At 39.2% G+C, this 19,429-nt stretch overlaps 1 protein-coding gene across 3 annotated transcripts in view; it reads right to left on the bottom strand.

Annotated features, from left to right (window-relative positions):
* The window catches only part of LOC108716142 (sodium/potassium-transporting ATPase subunit beta-1-interacting protein 2), a 658,173-nt gene extending 656,755 nt beyond the window's left edge, over positions 1-1,418 (bottom strand). Inside the window, exons 1-2 of one of the 3 annotated variants that reach the window (XR_005961266.1) lie at positions 1,089-1,418; positions 794-973 (exon numbers count right to left, since the gene is read on the bottom strand). Coding sequence is in view for 1 of the 3 variants with exons in the window: in XM_041562904.1 (XP_041418838.1) it covers positions 794-847 (54 nt within the window). In the remaining 2 variants the exon portion in view is untranslated. Of the gene's footprint in view, positions 1-793 lie in introns of all 3 variants that reach the window. The other 2 variants (XR_005961265.1, XM_041562904.1) reach the window with 2 other exon arrangements.
* Positions 1,419-19,429: the final 18,011 nt, after the last annotated feature.

Below are 19,429 nucleotides of genomic sequence, written 5' to 3'. Positions count from 1 at the left end.
AGATGGAACTTCTGTGATTTCATTGGCCAGTAACAAGAAAGAATGTCAAAGTCCTTGGAAAGCTCTACCCTTCACTTTATAGACATATATGCAGAAAAGCATGCATGCCGCATGGGAAATACTGTATAAATAGTGCACATGTTAAGTGTCATCATACAAAAACCATATTTATTTTTAGAACAATGTGTGCCGGGATATTTCACGTGCTACTTGGCATTATTTTAAAATCCACTCTTCATTTTTTTATTACCCAAGTATACCTTAAAAGGAACACATCTGTATAACTTTAACTGTGGACATTCAATTAGAATAATTTCTTTTCCTATGAGAAATAATACAATAAATCAGAAAGCACTGCAAAAGAATGCTGAATAACCCAAACAAATACTAGGATAAAGGCAATGAATATACATGATGCTCTGTGTCTTTTCATTTGCTCAGTTCATGCATGGCACAGGCACTGCAATTTTAGCCTGGGATTTAACCCTTTTTTTGGCAGAGGACAGTGCAGCACATGCAGTATATTTGAATATGGAGCTTTAGCGCAGATGGCATCATGAGGTCCCTAGTATATACTGTACTGTACCAACCATTCATTCATTGATATTGGAGCCTTCTGTTCTCATGCTGTTCCTTAGCAATTAGGGCTGAAGTCTCATTCTGTCTGAGGGCTTAAATGCTTCTTTCCATTTTGGTGTGGCTGTTTTGGCCAAACGGAGTCTCAAAGGTACAGAACGCTGTTTTCCACTTCCCATTTCTAATCTCTATATAAATAAAGCCAGGTGAGACTTACCAGTTGAATTCCACAGATACCAAGCAACGTGCACCTGCCGCTACAAACACCCATGATTTCCCAGCCGAGTCTGATCTCCAGCACACACGAACAGCCTCCTCCAAGCAAAGTCAAATAGCCGAGATAAATGTTTGGTCCTGTCCTGGATTTTGTTATTTTTTGAGACGCCTGTGATCCGCGCTGAGTGAAGAGAGATCGGCATTAGGACCTAGAGGCTCATCCGCGGCACCAGCATACCTTTAGTGCTAAGAGCAGCAGCGTTTGGGAGCCGAACACCAGGGGCTGATCCACTCACCAACTGCTCACATGTCCCTGTGCTGTTGCAGACACTTCTCCCAGGCAGCCTGATTGTCTCTGCATTTTGCCAGCAATGGGGCTTCTGTATATTCCACACAGCAAAGAAGGGATGCTCTCATCCACACAAGGGGAAAAGGGAGGCGGTAAAGAGGAGGAGGAGGAGGCTGGGAGCTGGGGGATTCCTCTCAGTTTCTTGCCACCTCTTTCTCCTCCTTGTCTTACTCATCTGACAGATATTCTTCCCTGGATACCCTTCAGCAGCGTTATAATACGGAAATTTAACCCACGCGAAGTCAAGAAGGGGTTTTAGGAGGTATAGAGAGTGAAGAGTCACCTCACACTGGGAAGGGAGAAGTGGGTGGGATGATCAAGTTAGAAGTTTCTACTGTGTTCTCTTCAACCCAAATTATGCCAGACTTACATAAATTGTGTTTATAAACAATTTATGTGAGTTTAAACTTAATTCAAATCAGATTCTAGTATTTTTTGTCATCATCTTCTAAAGATTGTCATTGCTTTTCCAAACAAGCTCATCCCTGTACAGGAAATCAATATTGTATATAGAAATATTCATCTGGTTTTGTTGTGAAAATGGACAATAAGGTTTCAGCTCACAGAGACAGACTGTACTAGGGATCATTGACTAGTAGTGGACAAAATGTGAATTCTACTTCTGATTGTGAAGCCTCTCTAATAGATATTCAGTGAGTTTCAGGATCCAATGATTTCAGTGACCAAAAATCAGGATAAAAAAGAGAATAAATTAAAAAGAATGGCATACAATACTTGACTGCAGAAAAGCTGTTATGTAAAGTGATCATTTCATTACAGTCGCTTTTTTTTATCTTAAAACATAGGAGAACAATTGCAATGCTGCATGGTATCAGTTCATTAATAATATCAGACCACTCACAATTATAGGAACTCCCCAAGCAGCTAAAGTAACATTCTGCATTATTATAAAGAACAGATTTTGTATCATAGAAATCAATATGGGCAAGGAAATTATCAACACAGAGGCTCGCATGTTCTTTCCTAATGTATATCATGTTTTCCTTTCCCATATATTATATTAACCTCTTGGTCATCAAATGCATCTACTACATAGCTTTCCTAAATATTTATAGTTAGTAGTCGGAGTGGAAAGAGAAAGTAATAATATATAGTTATCATGAATCTTGCCCAATGTATGAGTTGGAAGATGGCTGAGGGTTATCTAAGTCAACAGTGTGGTAACAGTGTAGCATCTTAGCTCCAGAAAAACAATGAGAAAATGTTATATGTTTATTGTTGTCAGTTTATCCAAGAACACAGTGATTAGGAAAAAAACTGTTTTCTATTAGAGATGAATAGGCGTCTTTAATATTTCAATCTGGTAAAAATATAAGAATGAAATCATGAAATTCACCATAGTTTTTTTCTTGCAGATTTGTGCTTATTAACAAGAGTACTCCATCTCCTCATGTACCACAGACCACTAATGGCTGCTAATATATCTGCACCCAAGCATAGCAAATGGAATTAAATGGTGAGGCTAAATGCCCTACAGAAGCATCCTTCATTTTGGTTGTATTAAAGCACTGAAATAATTCTTACACACACATCAGCCTTGTTTCTCCCCACCTACCTTCTGTGCATATCATCTTACACCTCATCTCTCTGTTACATCCAGTACCCTGTATCCCAAAGTTTCACACTATACCTGCAGTTCTTGCTAGGCAGGATATTTCCAGCTAGTAGCTCTTGAGCTAATATTTAACTGCAACTCACAGCAATATTAATATTAAGAAATCTAATCCAACTATCTTTATAACAGATATTTTGACAATTAAACTCTTCCATTGTCTTTTGTTCAATAGGGGCTATCTCCTTTCTGCTGGAAAGTCGAATTGCAAATATGTGACAATGGCCTGGCAAATAGAAATATTCATCTGGTTTTGTTGTGAAAATGGACAATAAGGTTTCAGCTCACAGAGACAGACTGTACTGGGGATCATTGACTAGTAGTGGACAAAATGTGAATTCTACTTGTTGTGAAGCCTCCCGAATAGATATTCAGAGAGTTTCAGGATTCAATGTTTTCAGTGACCAAAAATCAGGATAAAAAGAGAATAAATTAAAAAGAATGGTATACAATACTTGACTGGAAGTGTATTCTTCCAGTTTAATTTTCAGGCACCCTGGCATGAATAATCCAATGAAAACTCCTGACATGCCTTAACAGTTTATTTGCAGCTCCATTAGATAGATAGTAGGAGCTTAAGATTTCATATAACATTGGAGCAGAACTTTTATTTTAAGTGTACTAATTATATTACTAGTGTGACTAAGACATCAGCAGTGAATCACACAAGGTATTGTGTATAGTATAGAATAATGTCTTTTACGCCTACCGCAGAATTTGATCAAAATCCTTGAAAGTACCTGTGATTCAGCTAAAAATGTTATATGACCCTAGCACAGCTTTCTTACTTGGCTCATAAGACAGCTGCCTTAATTTCAGAATATGAGCTTTAAAGGCCAATAAGCATATTGCAAATTGATAAACTAACAGTGTATACCACACTGTATTGCGATGCTGACACAATGTTAAATGGTCCCTAGGCTAGAGGTAATTATACATAATCTTTCATCTAAACCTACTATTTAGTGACTGGGATATGGATGCAACTGTAACAAAAATATTCTATTATCTTGACTGTTTATATGGATGTGTTTTTTTTAACAGTGTTGTATTTATGAGGATTATCAATTTTTCTGCACAAATACTACACATACAAGCACAGCTTAATAGAAGCAGCTTGGATATTAATTTAAAAAATGAGAAAGCAGTTTGATTAACATAAGCAACCACATCTATTCCTTGAGTCTATAGAGACTATAAATTGTAGGCATCTTTACTGTTTTATCATTTAAAGAAAACAAGTATATTGTATTTTTCTTTAGGGCTTAATGCACATTTGCATTTTAAATGTAATCAGGGGCTTAACTACAGAGGAAGCAGATCCTGTAGCTGCAGGAGTCCTAGGAGGTATAGGGGCCTCATGAGGCCCTAATTCATATACAATTTCAATAAATATTGGTAAAACAGGTCAACCGCTAGACATTTTGGGGGCCTGAAAAATAATTTGTTGTGGGGCCCAGTAATATCTAGTTAAGCCAGTGAATGTAATTGCAGTATTCTGAAAACCAGTATATAAAGTAGGTATCTGCCAAAACTGATAGCAAAGCACAATTTTTCTGTTGCTCTGATTACGTTTGGCTAAATTTGACCAACATAAAAAATAGCTGGTAAAGTATGAGGAAAAATCAACTTATTTAAATATTTAAATGTATCAAATCTGAGAGTTGACTACAAATGTATTTTTGCAAGTGGAGGGGGCTATGGGCCAGATTCAATTTAACAAGAAAAAAATTATCTTGTGGTTTATCTCTTGAAAACTCAATATAATTCTATGGGGAAATTTGAAATTGAATTATGAGATATGTTTTTCTCACTGAATTGAATCTGGTTCTGTGTAACATTGGCTCACTAATTAATTCACAAGGGATGCTAACGCACAATGGGCAATATTTAAATCAGTGTCATATCACATAAAAACTCCATAAAAGTCTATGGGGTTATTCATAATTGAACTGAAAGAGACATTTTCTCCTAAAAATACTTAAAGAGAATTTTTCTCCTCAAATTGTATCTGGCACAATGTATATAGACTGCACAATGTATTACAACCTGTACTGGGACTACATATCATTATACTAATGCTGTTAATGTTAATATGTCATGGAAGAGTTCTGTGTCCATTAAGCAAGGTTCCCTGTTGCTGGTCAGAGAAGGGTAAACTAAATGGGTCTGTCTGGACATAAAATACAGGCTGCCAATGTCTGATTTGGGCGTGTACGTGTGTTGTATAAGCAGACCCAGTAGACCCATAAACAACAGGGGCTACACCTCTTTCTCATTTCTGCTGCAAACTGCGTATTTGCGGGAGTTTAGGGAGATTCATTTATGGCTTAGAGATTAGGAGGGTTTTGGGTTTTTGAAGAACTGGTCTGATTTCTCAGTCAGCTACAGGCCCTTTTGCCAGGGATGGGCTGCATATAAATGATGATGGTGCAGCTGTTTTGGGGGATAAGATGGCAAGAAGGTTGGAGGAGATTTTAAACTAGGCGTGGAGGGTTGCATTGAAGATAGGATAGATGAGGTAGTGGGCATAGGAAGGGAAAATGGGGGAGGAGATTTGGTTGGGCATCCTGTTAAGGACAGGGAGGACCACATGTTGTTACAAACTTCTCAGACTGGTTCCAGTTTTAAATGTATGTTTTCAAATGCAAGAAGTCTGACTGGAAAAATGGGAGAGCTGTAGGTGCTGGCACTGGAGGGAAAATATGATGTGATTGGTGTTGCCAAAACATGGCTGAATGAGTCACATGACTGGGCAGTTAATATCTTTTATCTTATACTTTGTTTAGAAGGAACAGAGGTAATTAATTCCCCCCTCCCGTGTGTTGCCAACCCTCCCTCCTGCCCCCTGGCCTACCCGTCCCGCTGGGCAGATGACCCTAACTTGTTACTTACCCTTCTGCGCAGGTCCAGTCTACGGAGTTCACCGACGCCATCTTCTTCTACGCGATCTTCTTCCTGCTTTGACCGGCGCATGCGCAGTAGAAGCATTTCGCCGGTACGATCTACTGCGCATGCGCCAAAAGTCACGAAGTGAAATCGGAAAACTACGTAGATCCGTACCGGCAAAATGCTCCTGCTGCGCATGCACCAAAACGCCAGTCAAAGCAGGAAGAAGATCGCGTGGAAGAAGATGGTGCCTGTGAACTCCGTGGACTGGACCTGCGCAGAAGGGTAAGTATAGAAAACAAATCAGACCGCACTCACATTTCTGCCCAAATTTTCGATATTGGGTGCGCGTCCAGTAGCCCATTCACATTGGCTGCTCCAGAGTATACAAATTCCATCCAATGGACAGCACTCCTTTTCCCATAAAACCGTCTTTATTTTTCTTAGGACAGCAACATGCAACGTTTCGAGCGGCACTCCACTCTTTATCAAGCATAAATCACAATGTTAACACCTGGACTTAAATACCCTGGGGCACAGTGCCCCCTGGTGTCATCACACATTATAGCAAACATATGTCGACATCATAATTGTTACAAAAAATATATGTTTCTCTTCAATAATGGTTACAAAATATCAATAAACATGTATACATAATTTCCTGTTCTATTACAGATTCATTTATCTTAGTTGAAAATAGACCAACTTATCTGTAGCATGTCCAATACAGATTGCAACCCAACCAGGGTAAGGAAATTTAAAATGTCCACATAACGACCTATAAAAATAAAATCAACTTCAAGTTAAAATCATTTCAATAAAAATGGATGAAGATCATATTCATGGTTCAGACCGTTAGGGGCTAGTGTACCCAACCTTCTGATCCACTGGGCCTCCCTTTGTAATAGTTCTTTATCACGGTCTCCCCCACGTCTCTTTCTTGAGACTGTATCCAATATTTGAAATCGCAGTTGACTTATAGTGTGACCACTTTCATTAAAGTGCTTAGCTAATGGCTGGTTCAACCCATTTCTAATTGCAGATTTATGTTCAGTTAGCCTATCACGTATACACCCAATGGTTTTACCCACGTAAATTTTCCCACAGGGGCACTTAATACCGTACACCACATACGTGGATGCACAGGTAAAGAAACCCCTAATGGGAATGCGTGTACCTCTCAATGGATGGTAGATCCATTCTCCCTTTAGGACATTATTACAATGGCTGCAACCACAACATGGGAACGTCCCATTTTTTCTTGGTGCCAGTAAAGTCTGTGTATGTTTTATAGAAGGGCCCAAATCTGCTTTAACCAATTGTGTTCCTATTGTTTCAGCCCTTGTATAAGACATCACTGGTGGGGATTTAAAGATATCTTTATTAGGGAAATTCCTGGTTAGTAGACTCCAATCCTTACGTATAATCTTTGAAATGTCTCCACTCAACATATTGTACTGATTAACAAATGGAATCCTTTTAAAGTTCTGTCTACTCCTGTTGCTTTTTTCTCTTTTTCCTATGACACTTATTACAGGTCGCTCACCAGGATTATTTGGTAATTCTCTACTTTCCTGATCACCGCATCCTTTTTCTATAACTTTGGTGGGATATCCTCTAGCTTTAAACCTTTCCTTCATCTCCACTACCCTCTCTAATTGCTGTTCTTCATTTTTAACTATTCTTTTTACACGTAGTATCTGAGATTTAGGAAGGGATTTTTTCACATGCGGGGGATGAAAGGAATCATATCTTAACAGCGTGTTCTTGTCTGTTTGTTTTACATATAGGTCTGTGTCCAGGCCTCCCTGTGGAGTAGTTTTAACCAATACATCTAAAAAGGGGATACTGACTTGATCACTGTGTGTAGTAAATTTAATTGTAGGAGTACATCCATTTAGTTCCTCTACAAAATCTATAAGGTCCGAATGTCGCCCCGTCCATATAGTGAAAATATCGTCTATGTAGCGATACCAGCATTTACAATGCTGCTGAAATTTTTGGTTGGTATAAACAAAATAATTTTCAAAGACGTCCATAAATAAGTTCGCATAGGACGGGGCGACATTCGAACCCATAGCCGTACCCCTAATCTGCAGGAAGAAATCATCCTGGAACATGAAATAATTCCTACCAAGTACTATCTGTAACAAAGTAAGCAGAAACTTTTTTTGAGCCCCATCAAGCGTATCATCTCTATCCAGATGATGTCTGATCGCCTCCACACCCCCATCATGTGGGATGGAGGTGTAGAGGCTCTCGACATCCAAAGTGACCAAGATGGCGTCAACAGGAAGATCATTGATCAGGTCAATTTTATTTAAAAAATCCCCAGTATCTCTAATATATGACCTTGTGTTGAATACATACTCCCTAAGTACTCTATCCAAAAATTTAGCAAGAGGACAAAACACAGAATTAACCCCAGCCACAATTGGCCTACCTGGGGGTTTGTCCAAACTTTTATGAATCTTAGGGAGTATGTACAACACAGGTGTGATTGGATTTGTTTGTATCAAATATATTGCCAATCTATTATCAATGATCTCCAACTGTCTGGCCTGCTCCACACATTCTTTAATCGCCTTCTGGATACTAAAGAGGGGGTTGGTGGTTAACCTTTGGTATGTGCTAGTATCATTAAGCATCTCTAATATTGTATCGACATAAAAATTTTTATCCATGACAACCACCGCTCCCCCCTTGTCTGCTGGTTTAATTACAATATCTTTACGATTTCGCAAAGATGAGAGTGCCAATCTTTCATCTTTAGAAATATTTTCTTTCGGTAGACCAATTTCACTTTTTTTAAATTTTTCCTCAAGTAATTAAACCAGCAGACAAGGGGGGAGCGGTGGTTGTCATGGATAAAATTTTTTATGTCGATACAATATTAGAGATGCTTAATGATACTAGCACATACCAAAGGTTAACCACCAACCCCCTCTTTAGTATCCAGAAGGCGATTAAAGAATGTGTGGAGCAGGCCAGACAGTTGGAAATCATTGATAATAGATTGGCAATATATTTGATACAAACAAATCCAATCACACCTGTGTTGTACATACTCCCTAAGATTCATAAAAGTTTGGACAAACCCCCAGGTAGGCCAATTGTGGCTGGGGTTAATTCTGTGTTTTGTCCTCTTGCTAAATTTTTGGATAGAGTACTTAGGGAGTATGTATTCAACACAAGGTCATATATTAGAGATACTGGGGATTTTTTAAATAAAATTGACCTGATCAATGATCTTCCTGTTGACGCCATCTTGGTCACTTTGGATGTCGAGAGCCTCTACACCTCCATCCCACATGATGGGGGTGTGGAGGCGATCAGACATCATCTGGATAGAGATGATACGCTTGATGGGGCTCAAAAAAAGTTTCTGCTTACTTTGTTACAGATAGTACTTGGTAGGAATTATTTCATGTTCCAGGATGATTTCTTCCTGCAGATTAGGGGTACGGCTATGGGTTCGAATGTCGCCCCGTCCTATGCGAACTTATTTATGGACGTCTTTGAAAATTATTTTGTTTATACCAACCAAAATTTCAGCAGCATTGTAAATGCTGGTATCGCTACATAGACGATATTTTCACTATATGGACGGGGCGACATTCGGACCTTATAGATTTTGTAGAGGAACTAAATGGATGTACTCCTACAATTAAATTTACTACACACAGTGATCAAGTCAGTATCCCCTTTTTAGATGTATTGGTTAAAACTACTCCACAGGGAGGCCTGGACACAGACCTATATGTAAAACAAACAGACAAGAACACGCTGTTAAGATATGATTCCTTTCATCCCCCGCATGTGAAAAAATCCCTTCCTAAATCTCAGATACTACGTGTAAAAAGAATAGTTAAAAATGAAGAACAGCAATTAGAGAGGGTAGTGGAGATGAAGGAAAGGTTTAAAGCTAGAGGATATCCCACCAAAGTTATAGAAAAAGGATGCGGTGATCAGGAAAGTAGAGAATTACCAAATAATCCTGGTGAGCGACCTGTAATAAGTGTCATAGGAAAAAGAGAAAAAAGCAACAGGAGTAGACAGAACTTTAAAAGGATTCCATTTGTTAATCAGTACAATATGTTGAGTGGAGACATTTCAAAGATTATACGTAAGGATTGGAGTCTACTAACCAGGAATTTCCCTAATAAAGATATCTTTAAATCCCCACCAGTGATGTCTTATACAAGGGCTGAAACAATAGGAACACAATTGGTTAAAGCAGATTTGGGCCCTTCTATAAAACATACACAGACTTTACTGGCACCAAGAAAAAATGGGACGTTCCCATGTTGTGGTTGCAGCCATTGTAATAATGTCCTAAAGGGAGAATGGATCTACCATCCATTGAGAGGTACACGCATTCCCATTAGGGGTTTCTTTACCTGTGCATCCACGTATGTGGTGTACGGTATTAAGTGCCCCTGTGGGAAAATTTACGTGGGTAAAACCATTGGGTGTATACGTGATAGGCTAACTGAACATAAATCTGCAATTAGAAATGGGTTGAACCAGCCATTAGCTAAGCACTTTAATGAAAGTGGTCACACTATAAGTCAACTGCGATTTCAAATATTGGATACAGTCTCAAGAAAGAGACGTGGGGGAGACCGTGATAAAGAACTATTACAAAGGGAGGCCCAGTGGATCAGAAGGTTGGGTACACTAGCCCCTAACGGTCTGAACCATGAATATGATCTTCATCCATTTTTATTGAAATGATTTTAACTTGAAGTTGATTTTATTTTTATAGGTCGTTATGTGGACATTTTAAATTTCCTTACCCTGGTTGGGTTGCAATCTGTATTGGACATGCTACAGATAAGTTGGTCTATTTTCAACTAAGATAAATGAATCTGTAATAGAACAGGAAATTATGTATACATGTTTATTGATATTTTGTAACCATTATTGAAGAGAAACATATATTTTTTGTAACAATTATGATGTCGACATATGTTTGCTATAATGTGTGATGACACCAGGGGGCACTGTGCCCCAGGGTATTTAAGTCCAGGTGTTAACATTGTGATTTATGCTTGATAAAGAGTGGAGTGCCGCTCGAAACGTTGCATGTTGCTGTCCTAAGAAAAATAAAGACGGTTTTATGGGAAAAGGAGTGCTGTCCATTGGATGGAATTTGTATACTCTGGAGCAGCCAATGTGAATGGGCTACTGGACGCGCACCCAATATCGAAAATTTGGGCAGAAATGTGAGTGCGGTCTGATTTGTTTTCTATACTTACCCTTCTGCGCAGGTCCAGTCCACGGAGTTCACAGGCACCATCTTCTTCCACGCGATCTTCTTCCTGCTTTGACTGGCGTTTTGGTGCATGCGCAGCAGGAGCATTTTGCCGGTACGGATCTACGTAGTTTTCCGATTTCACTTCGTGACTTTTGGCGCATGCGCAGTAGATCGTACCGGCGAAATGCTTCTACTGCGCATGCGCCGGTCAAAGCAGGAAGAAGATCGCGTAGAAGAAGATGGCGTCGGTGAACTCCGTAGACTGGACCTGCGCAGAAGGGTAAGTAACAAGTTAGGGTCATCTGCCCAGCGGGACGGGTAGGCCAGGGGGCAGGAGGGAGGGTTGGCAACACACGGGAGGGGGGAAGGGTTTTGCGCCGACTAGGTTTCTTTCTCCTTTAATGAAGTTGTTTGCACATGAAGAGGTAACTGGCTACAGGATCAGATACAGAGGGTGGGTGTTAATTGTACATTTTCTACTTGGAGTAAGGTTCTTAGTGGGGTCCCTCAGGGCTCTGTATTGGGTCCACTTTTATTTAACTTATCATTAATGACTTAGGGGAGGGTATTGCAAGTGATGTATCAGTATTTGCGAATGACACAAAACGTTACAGCCCAATCAATTCCATCCAGGATGCAGCATCATTGCAGCAGGATCTTGGTGGCAGATGCTAAGTGGCAGATGAGATTCAGGGGGTCGAATGAACTCAAATAAACTCACAATTCAAATGGTTTCTTATTTAAGAAAAAACTCAAATTGAACGAGTTTTCGGGAAAAAAAACCTCAAATTGATCGTGTTTTCATGCAAAACCCTCCAAAAAAAAACTCGGACATCATGACGGCTATAAACATCTTTAATGGACCTCTGCCATTGACTCCTACATGACCTTGACAGGTTTTAGATGGTGTAATTTTGGATTCAAGCTATTTCCAGGGCCGTGGTATAATAAATCTTTTTTTTTAACCAGAAAATGTGAGTTTTGACCAAAAAATCAACTTGAAAACTCGAATTTTCATGAAAAACACAACTTGAACCTTAATAAATAACCCCCTCAACGTAAATAAATGTAAAGTCATGGGACTGCACTATGCAAATTCATAATGGAAAAAGACATCTGAGTACTTGTAAGCAATGCCAGTCAGCAGCTTGGCAAACAAGGGCAAACAAGGTATTGAGCTGTATTAAAGGGGCATCGATTTGCTGGAGGTGGATATTCTTCCACGGTACAGAGCGCTGGTAAGGCCCCATATAGAATATGCCGTACAGTTTTGGTCTCCAGTGATTAAACAAACATTATTGAATTAGAAAGTGTGCAGAGAAGGGCAACAAAGTTGGTAGTTGGGGTTGTTCACGCTGGAGAAAAAGCGCTTAAGGGGAAATATGATAACTATGTATAAATATATAAGGGGATCTTACAATATCCTCTCTAATGCTTTATTTTCCTTCCATTTGACAAGATGCCACCCATTCCTATTAGAAGAAAGGAGGTTCTGTCTAAATATCCATTAGGGGTTTTTTACAGTGAGAGCTGTGAAAATGTGGAATTCTCTCCCTGAATCAATTTTACTGGCTAAAACATTAGGTAGCTTTAAAAAAGGTATAGATAGCTTTTAATTCAGGGTTGTGGAAGACAGAACATAGTACAATTGATCCAGGTACTGGTCTGATTTTCATCTTGAAGTCAGGAAGGAATTTGAGGCAAATTGAAGTGGCTTCAAACGGGATTTTTTGCCTTCCTCTGGATCACCTAGCAGTTAGGCAGGTTAACCTAAACCAGTAACCTAAAAAAAAACAATCAGATGCTTGCTTTTCTTAAGATGGCATGGGAGAGTTTAGTGTTCTCTGACCAAGTACCCAGCAGCCTGAATGGCCAGATGTCTCATATCAATGGCATATCACATTTTGTGATATTTTTGTGCAGGATGTATTGTCTCTAGAAACTGCACTGTTACTGTGAAAGTAAGTTTGAAAACTGCCTAAATAATCATCTAATGTAGGCCCAGAACCTGCAGCAAATGAGAAAGGGTTGGATCTTAAAAGTTTGTAGAGGATGATGAAATATATGTGAACTACTAAACACGTTACCTAACTCCTTAGTCTCCTCTGTGCTCCTTACCACCTGTGACTATAGAGGAAATCTCAAATCATCTGGCTTCCTTTCATCCTACTGCCTGCCTTCTCAACTTCATTCTTTAGCAACTGCTATGCAATCCAAGCTCCTGTATAATCAAGGCCTTAACCTAGCTATATAGTCTCTCCCTAACAACTGGAATCTATTCCTCCTAATTAAAACATTCACTCAATACTCCTATTCTAAAAACACTTGATCCCTCCAATTTTGGTAACCTCTATCCCTCGAGTCTGCTTTCCTCTTCTCTAATCTACTTGAGCACTTTCTCCCATATGTAATAAAAGGCACTAAGTTTGCTCAGAAGCAGTAACCCATAGCAACCAATAAGATGTTTGTTTTTAGACAGGTGACCTGTAAATGCTACCTCTGATTAGTTGCTATAGGTTACTGCTCTATGGCAAACTTAGTGTCTTTAATTACATAGGCCTATTAGTATACAAGGGACTGACACCAATCATAATCCTTTTTGATCATTGTTGTTGGACCTACTAAAAGCTGGTTTTAATTTAAAATTCATGATTGGTCAGTTTAAAGTACCTTTAAAGACTGATTTCTTTATCATTATATATTCATGTATTATGAGTGTTTTATCCTCATAACAATAATTTGCATAAAGATGTGTGGTAGACTTTAACACCTTTGGTAAATCTTTAAATTGTTTTAAAGTCTGGCCTTCTGGCAATAGTCTCACTCAATAATATAATACCATTAATGTCACTGAATTAAACTCTATAATGTTGATACATTTAGAAACCTTTTATTTTTTTTACCCCTGGTCTGTTACTCAGAAAGACGTGCTGTTTTCAATGAGGCAGTAAAGAGTGCCTGCAGGCATACAGGGATTAATGCAGTGTGCTTTTTGTTCTATTATAATCAGTAGCTGTTCTGTTACTAGGCAGAATGGTGTTATATTTTCATTAGGAATCTGACATGCAATTTCTATCCAGCCTTTTTAATGGATTCTCTTGTCCCATCACAGCTCAGACTGAAATAGCAACCAAAAAACACACTGAATTCGGCAGTATATAATAGACGGGGTTATGACAAACAATAGAGGGGGATATGACAAACAACCATAAAAACTGGAAAATATATTTCTTATCTGCTATTAGGAACTAACATCCCTTTGGCCCCTGGCCACATACACAGCAGACAAACAAAGCTGACATATGACCTGATTCTGTTCATGTACTGTATGGGATCATCTCCATGGGTCAATACTTCTGCATATCTAACAGACTGGTCTATGGACTGGACCAGAGAACTATCTATTTTGTTCTACATTCTCTTTATACATGATGCCTGACAAATTGGCACCCCAAAGAATAATTTTATGTTTTCTCCTTCATTACGTTTTGTTTAAGAACATATAGGTCTCATTAGTCACATTGGCTGGCAAAATGATTAACACATCGCAGAGGATAAAGGTAGAAGTTGATTATACATAGTCATATTTTTAGCTGTACTGAGCTGACTAGTGGAGGTTTGGGTTAGTCCCATCTCCAGTAGGATGGTACAGCATCTAGTGCTAGGGTAATCACTTATTTATGATTCAAATGTAATTATAAAAAGGGAACTATTTTATTACTTATTCTTGTAAAAAGTGTTATTCTTGTAAAAAGTGTTATTTTGGGCACACATATAGTATAAGGTATTCTATTTCTTTGACAGGGGTGAAAATTCTAGAGCACTAAAAGGGCCTAAGAGACCCCGCACCTTAGTGCTGATTTAACAAGCACTTGAACCCATGAGAATGCCACAGTCTGCACCTAGTGCTGGACTGAATGACATGAAGGTTAGGTGACGGGTTTAGGGTCGTCCTGCTCCTTAAAAATACAACCCCCCATCTGCCCCTTAACAATATAGTGGTGACTAATGCCATCATCAGTTTATTCATGGGGGTCCAGCAGGTTTCTGTGCTCTTCAGAGGGCAGAGACCTGAAGCAATACAGAAAGAGCAGAAGGCAGTGTTCAAAGTGCAAAAAAATGTTTGCCCTTTTTGCAATTTGCTAATTTACCTCTGTTTTATTGTCTCATTTGGACTTCCTTAAATGTGAATTCTTCCAATTAGGAATAATATATGAATAAAAAAATAATGGAAACCACCACAACAAAAACTTCTCCATTTTTTTCCTAGAGGATTTAGCTTTCTGACTTAACGGTGAGGCATTTGCCATTTACATTTGTAATAAAAAAGATGATTTAAATGGAAAGCTGCAAAGCCTAGTGACACTGTATCAATTTCTACATTAATTTATATGCTGCTCATACAACATCACTAACCTAACAAATTGTAACTGACTAATAATCATCAATTTATATTAAAATAAAATGGACCTTCTAACAGCTAGGCATTAATTAGTTATATTAATTTACAATATATTGGTTGCATAGGTCATGAAAGGAAAAGTTAAGTGGTACTCATATTTTCACTTTTTATTATATCATAAATGCATGACTATCTAGGAAAATGCTCTCACTGTCCTGAAAATGCTTTATTTATGTAAAATATTGTATTTTTTCTATATTTCTGTAATACAAATTTGAGATTTATTATGTGTAAAAACTATAAAAAACACTAATACAAATTGATTCTATTGGATTATTGTTAATCAATTCTGCTTTTAGTGGTTTTCTCATTTTTTTGCTAAGATCTGTCCAAAAAAACCTAAAATTTTTAGAGTTTTTAGAGGTATTTGCATTTTTTCTGATCTTTAAGTGCTTTTTAAGTTTGATCACATAATAAATGTCAGTACATTTGTGGTTTTAGAGAAAGTGATTTCAGTTGTGGTTTCAAAAACCTTTATTTTTTTGACACCTTCTAAATTTAGATGACAACTTTTCTGAGTAAACGCTTTAAGGGTTTCAGATTAAATATTTATGGAAATAATTCACAATTACAGGTTTACTCAGAAAAGTTGCTTCCTGTCATCTAAATTTCGGAGGCGTCATTAAAAAAAACAAAAAAATAAAACTGCTTTTTAGTGATTATGGGATACGAAATACCAACCAATTGCCATGCCTCCACCTGTTTGCAATATGAAACAAACCCAGAGCTACCAGTCTCTGTTAAAAAAACAAAGCTGAGGGGTGTGTGGCTGTCTGTGCAACGGAGAGACGTACTCCAACAGGGCTACAAGGGCAAAGCTAATAATCTGCCCACATCCAGGCATAAAGCAGCCCTTATTGACATCTGCTTTTAAAACTAAAAATCTCTCGGCTCTCCGGCACCACCAGGGCCTACATACGAATTGAGGCCTACTTCTGTGATGGAAGCCAGATACTCGCATAGGAGCACAGCCTGAAGTTGTGAGCCGTCCGGAAGTGCGGCACAGAATATGCACTGCTAAAATAAATCCCCAACACTGCTGGCAAACTCCCTGCAGGACTCAACAAGGGGTGAGTGCCTGATAGCCCCTAAACAACTCGTTCCACAACTGCTGCACCAACAGATGCCCTGCAAGAACAGGCTTCAATATAAACTGGCTGGAGGGAAGCTGGAGGTTTAAGCTGCCAGACACATAAATAATAAGAGGCCAATAGAATAAGAAGGCAGCAAAGAGAAACAACATTATTCACTTCTCCTGGCCCATGTGCACACTGCCTCAAACACTGCCATGCCAAAAGGGATACACAGCCCCCAAACAGGGAGACAGCCCAAGCAGAACTGCACACATTCAAACTGTCCCAAAAAGTGTGACAGGCAGTGGACACGGACTAAATAGAGGAGGACTAAGGGCAATCTATACAGCGGGACCCACTATACCTCCATGTGAAAATAGTTTCACCAAACCTGAAGAGTAACACCACACAGGGAGAGGGACCTTGTTATGAACCACGCTACACCTTAACAACCACTTGTCCTTCCAGAAACAATAAAAGAACGAGAGTTGAGGGAATTTTTCACACTCACACTACCAGGGCTAATATACCCAATGGACAGTACCGACAATATAGACAGAGCCCACAGGATAGGTCCACCGCAACCAAACCAAGCTAAATTACTCCAGCCAGTAGTATTCAAAATGACCAAGGCATCAAGTTTGCATTGCTCTGCCTGACTTTAGTCTGCCTCAGCATGACTAAAACTGCAACACCATGGGACAACACACTGGTTCGCAGAACCCGAACCTGCTAAAAACTTTGTGCAATCCCCTCAGCGACTCCCAAGCACCAAATGAAGAACCCAACTCCCCCGGCTGAACGACAGGACGTCAGCGCTCCTCCTCTCTTCACCTATATGGGACCTATTCCACATAGTATTTGTTTGACTCTGCACACTTTCAGACCAGATCTCGCATTAGGAACGATTTTGTGTAACACAGAGACAAAATCTGAGACAGTAAACAAAGAAAACTGAACTTGGGGATCACACAAACTTGGGGATCTTTCCCCCTTACACCTAATATAGTTAACATTATTTTAGAAATGTTCTTTGTGATGCATAGTCAGAAACCAAAATGGGAGGAAAAAAAACATTTCCCAGAAGGCTACAATTCTTAGCTAGTGGTCATAAATATTAAAACAAATCTGTTTATCATTTGATAAGGTTAGTGAATGTGATATGTAAACGGCAGTTATCCGAAACCATTCCCCCAAGACCCTCACATTAAAACACCTCCCCACCCTTCCCACGCCTTACCCCACCCCCCTGCCACAAATGGTGAGACTGCAGCCCCCTCCAGGGCATTCTATGTCTACCCCCCTAGAACTATATGTTCATTAAGGTTAAAGTTAACCCCAGTGCCTGCGAAAAAGAGGAGGAGGCAAGCCGCAAAACTAATAATGAATGGTTGAACTACAACAACAAGAACAGCAGCGCAGTAAATCCAATCCACAAGCCCACATGGCACAAACACCTCAGATAACTAACAAACCAGCGCACATAGGAGTCACATCCTGGAACATAGGGGGCATTAACAATCCAATCAAGAGATATAACATACTTCACCGCCTCAAGCTGTTACACACACACATAGTGCTTTTGCAAGAAACACACCTCACAGCAGAGGAACACCAAAAGCTTTGTAAAGATTTGTAGGAACATGCTACGTAGCCCCATTAACATCACATAGCCGGGGTGTGGATATATTAATACACAAAAACCTCAATTGCAAACTAATTAGTTAACAAATAATAAATAAATAAAATTGAAGACCCAGAGGGCAGGTTTCTATTCATTAAAGGACAGGTCAACATGGAAACATATGTTATATGTATTGTATATGCTCCAAATTCCCCCACACAGCTTTTTTAACTATATCCTTCAGCAAATAACAGATATCCCTACCAAACAACTACTAGTGGCAGGAGATTTCAATGCAGTCATACAGTAGATCACCACCTAGATAGGAACAAACCCCCCCCCGCACAAAGAGCTAACCCCCTTTACTCATTCGCAAAGAAACTACAACTACTAGATGCATGGTGGTTCACACCCCCCCTAGACTGAGATTATAGCCACTACTCACATGTCCATGACCTATACACTAGAATAGACTATATATTTCTAAACCAAAACACACTTCCACATGCAAGCCACATAAAGATACATGATATAATCATTTCAGATCACGCCCTCTGAACCTTAACACTTGTAGCAACTAACCCAATGCGTATACCATACGGATGGCGGATGCCGAACTACCTAATTAACTCCCAAAAATTCAAAGATAGCCTCCTTGAAGCCTGGGCACAATACAAAGAAGATAATAAGGCACATAGTGAAACCTCAGTACTATTCTGGCAGGCGGCCAAAGCAACATTACTTGGTCATATCATTTCCTACATAGCCAAATGAAAATGAGAACTTACACAACACCTAGTAGTACTATAACAAGAATCAACTAAAGCTTATAGATGGTACTACAAAACACCAAACCCCTCGGACAAAATTAAACTACAGTCAGCAAAAGAAAGCTATGATCTAACACTCCAAGAGGCAATGCAATACAGAATCAGCATAACATCAGAAAAATACTACATGGAAGGTAATAAACAAGGCAGACTCTTAGCAACCCTCACTAAAACCAAACAAAATCCTCATACAGGAGGGATGGTGATAAGAGGTCCCAATGGCTTAACCACAGATCAGACAATTATAAATATAACATTTACACAATACTACCAAAATCTATATTCACCAGAGGAGGACCGTCCGGATCAGGGACTAGCGTTCCTGCAAAGGGCAAACCTCCTTAAACTCAGCAAAACAGATCAACAAAACTTAGACGCAGAGATTACCCCAGAGGAAATAGACCAGGTCATTAAACAGCAGGCAAAGGCAAGACCCCGGGACCAGATGGTCTACCATCCGAATTTTACAAAATCCTTAGGGCTGAAATCATTTACTAAAATACAGCGATTTTCTATG

Source organism: Xenopus laevis, chromosome 5L (genome assembly GCF_017654675.1).
Source record: "Xenopus laevis strain J_2021 chromosome 5L, Xenopus_laevis_v10.1, whole genome shotgun sequence".
In the NCBI taxonomy this organism is placed as follows: domain Eukaryota; kingdom Metazoa; phylum Chordata; class Amphibia; order Anura; family Pipidae; genus Xenopus; species Xenopus laevis.
This window is presented reverse-complemented; position numbering and strand designations above follow the sequence as displayed.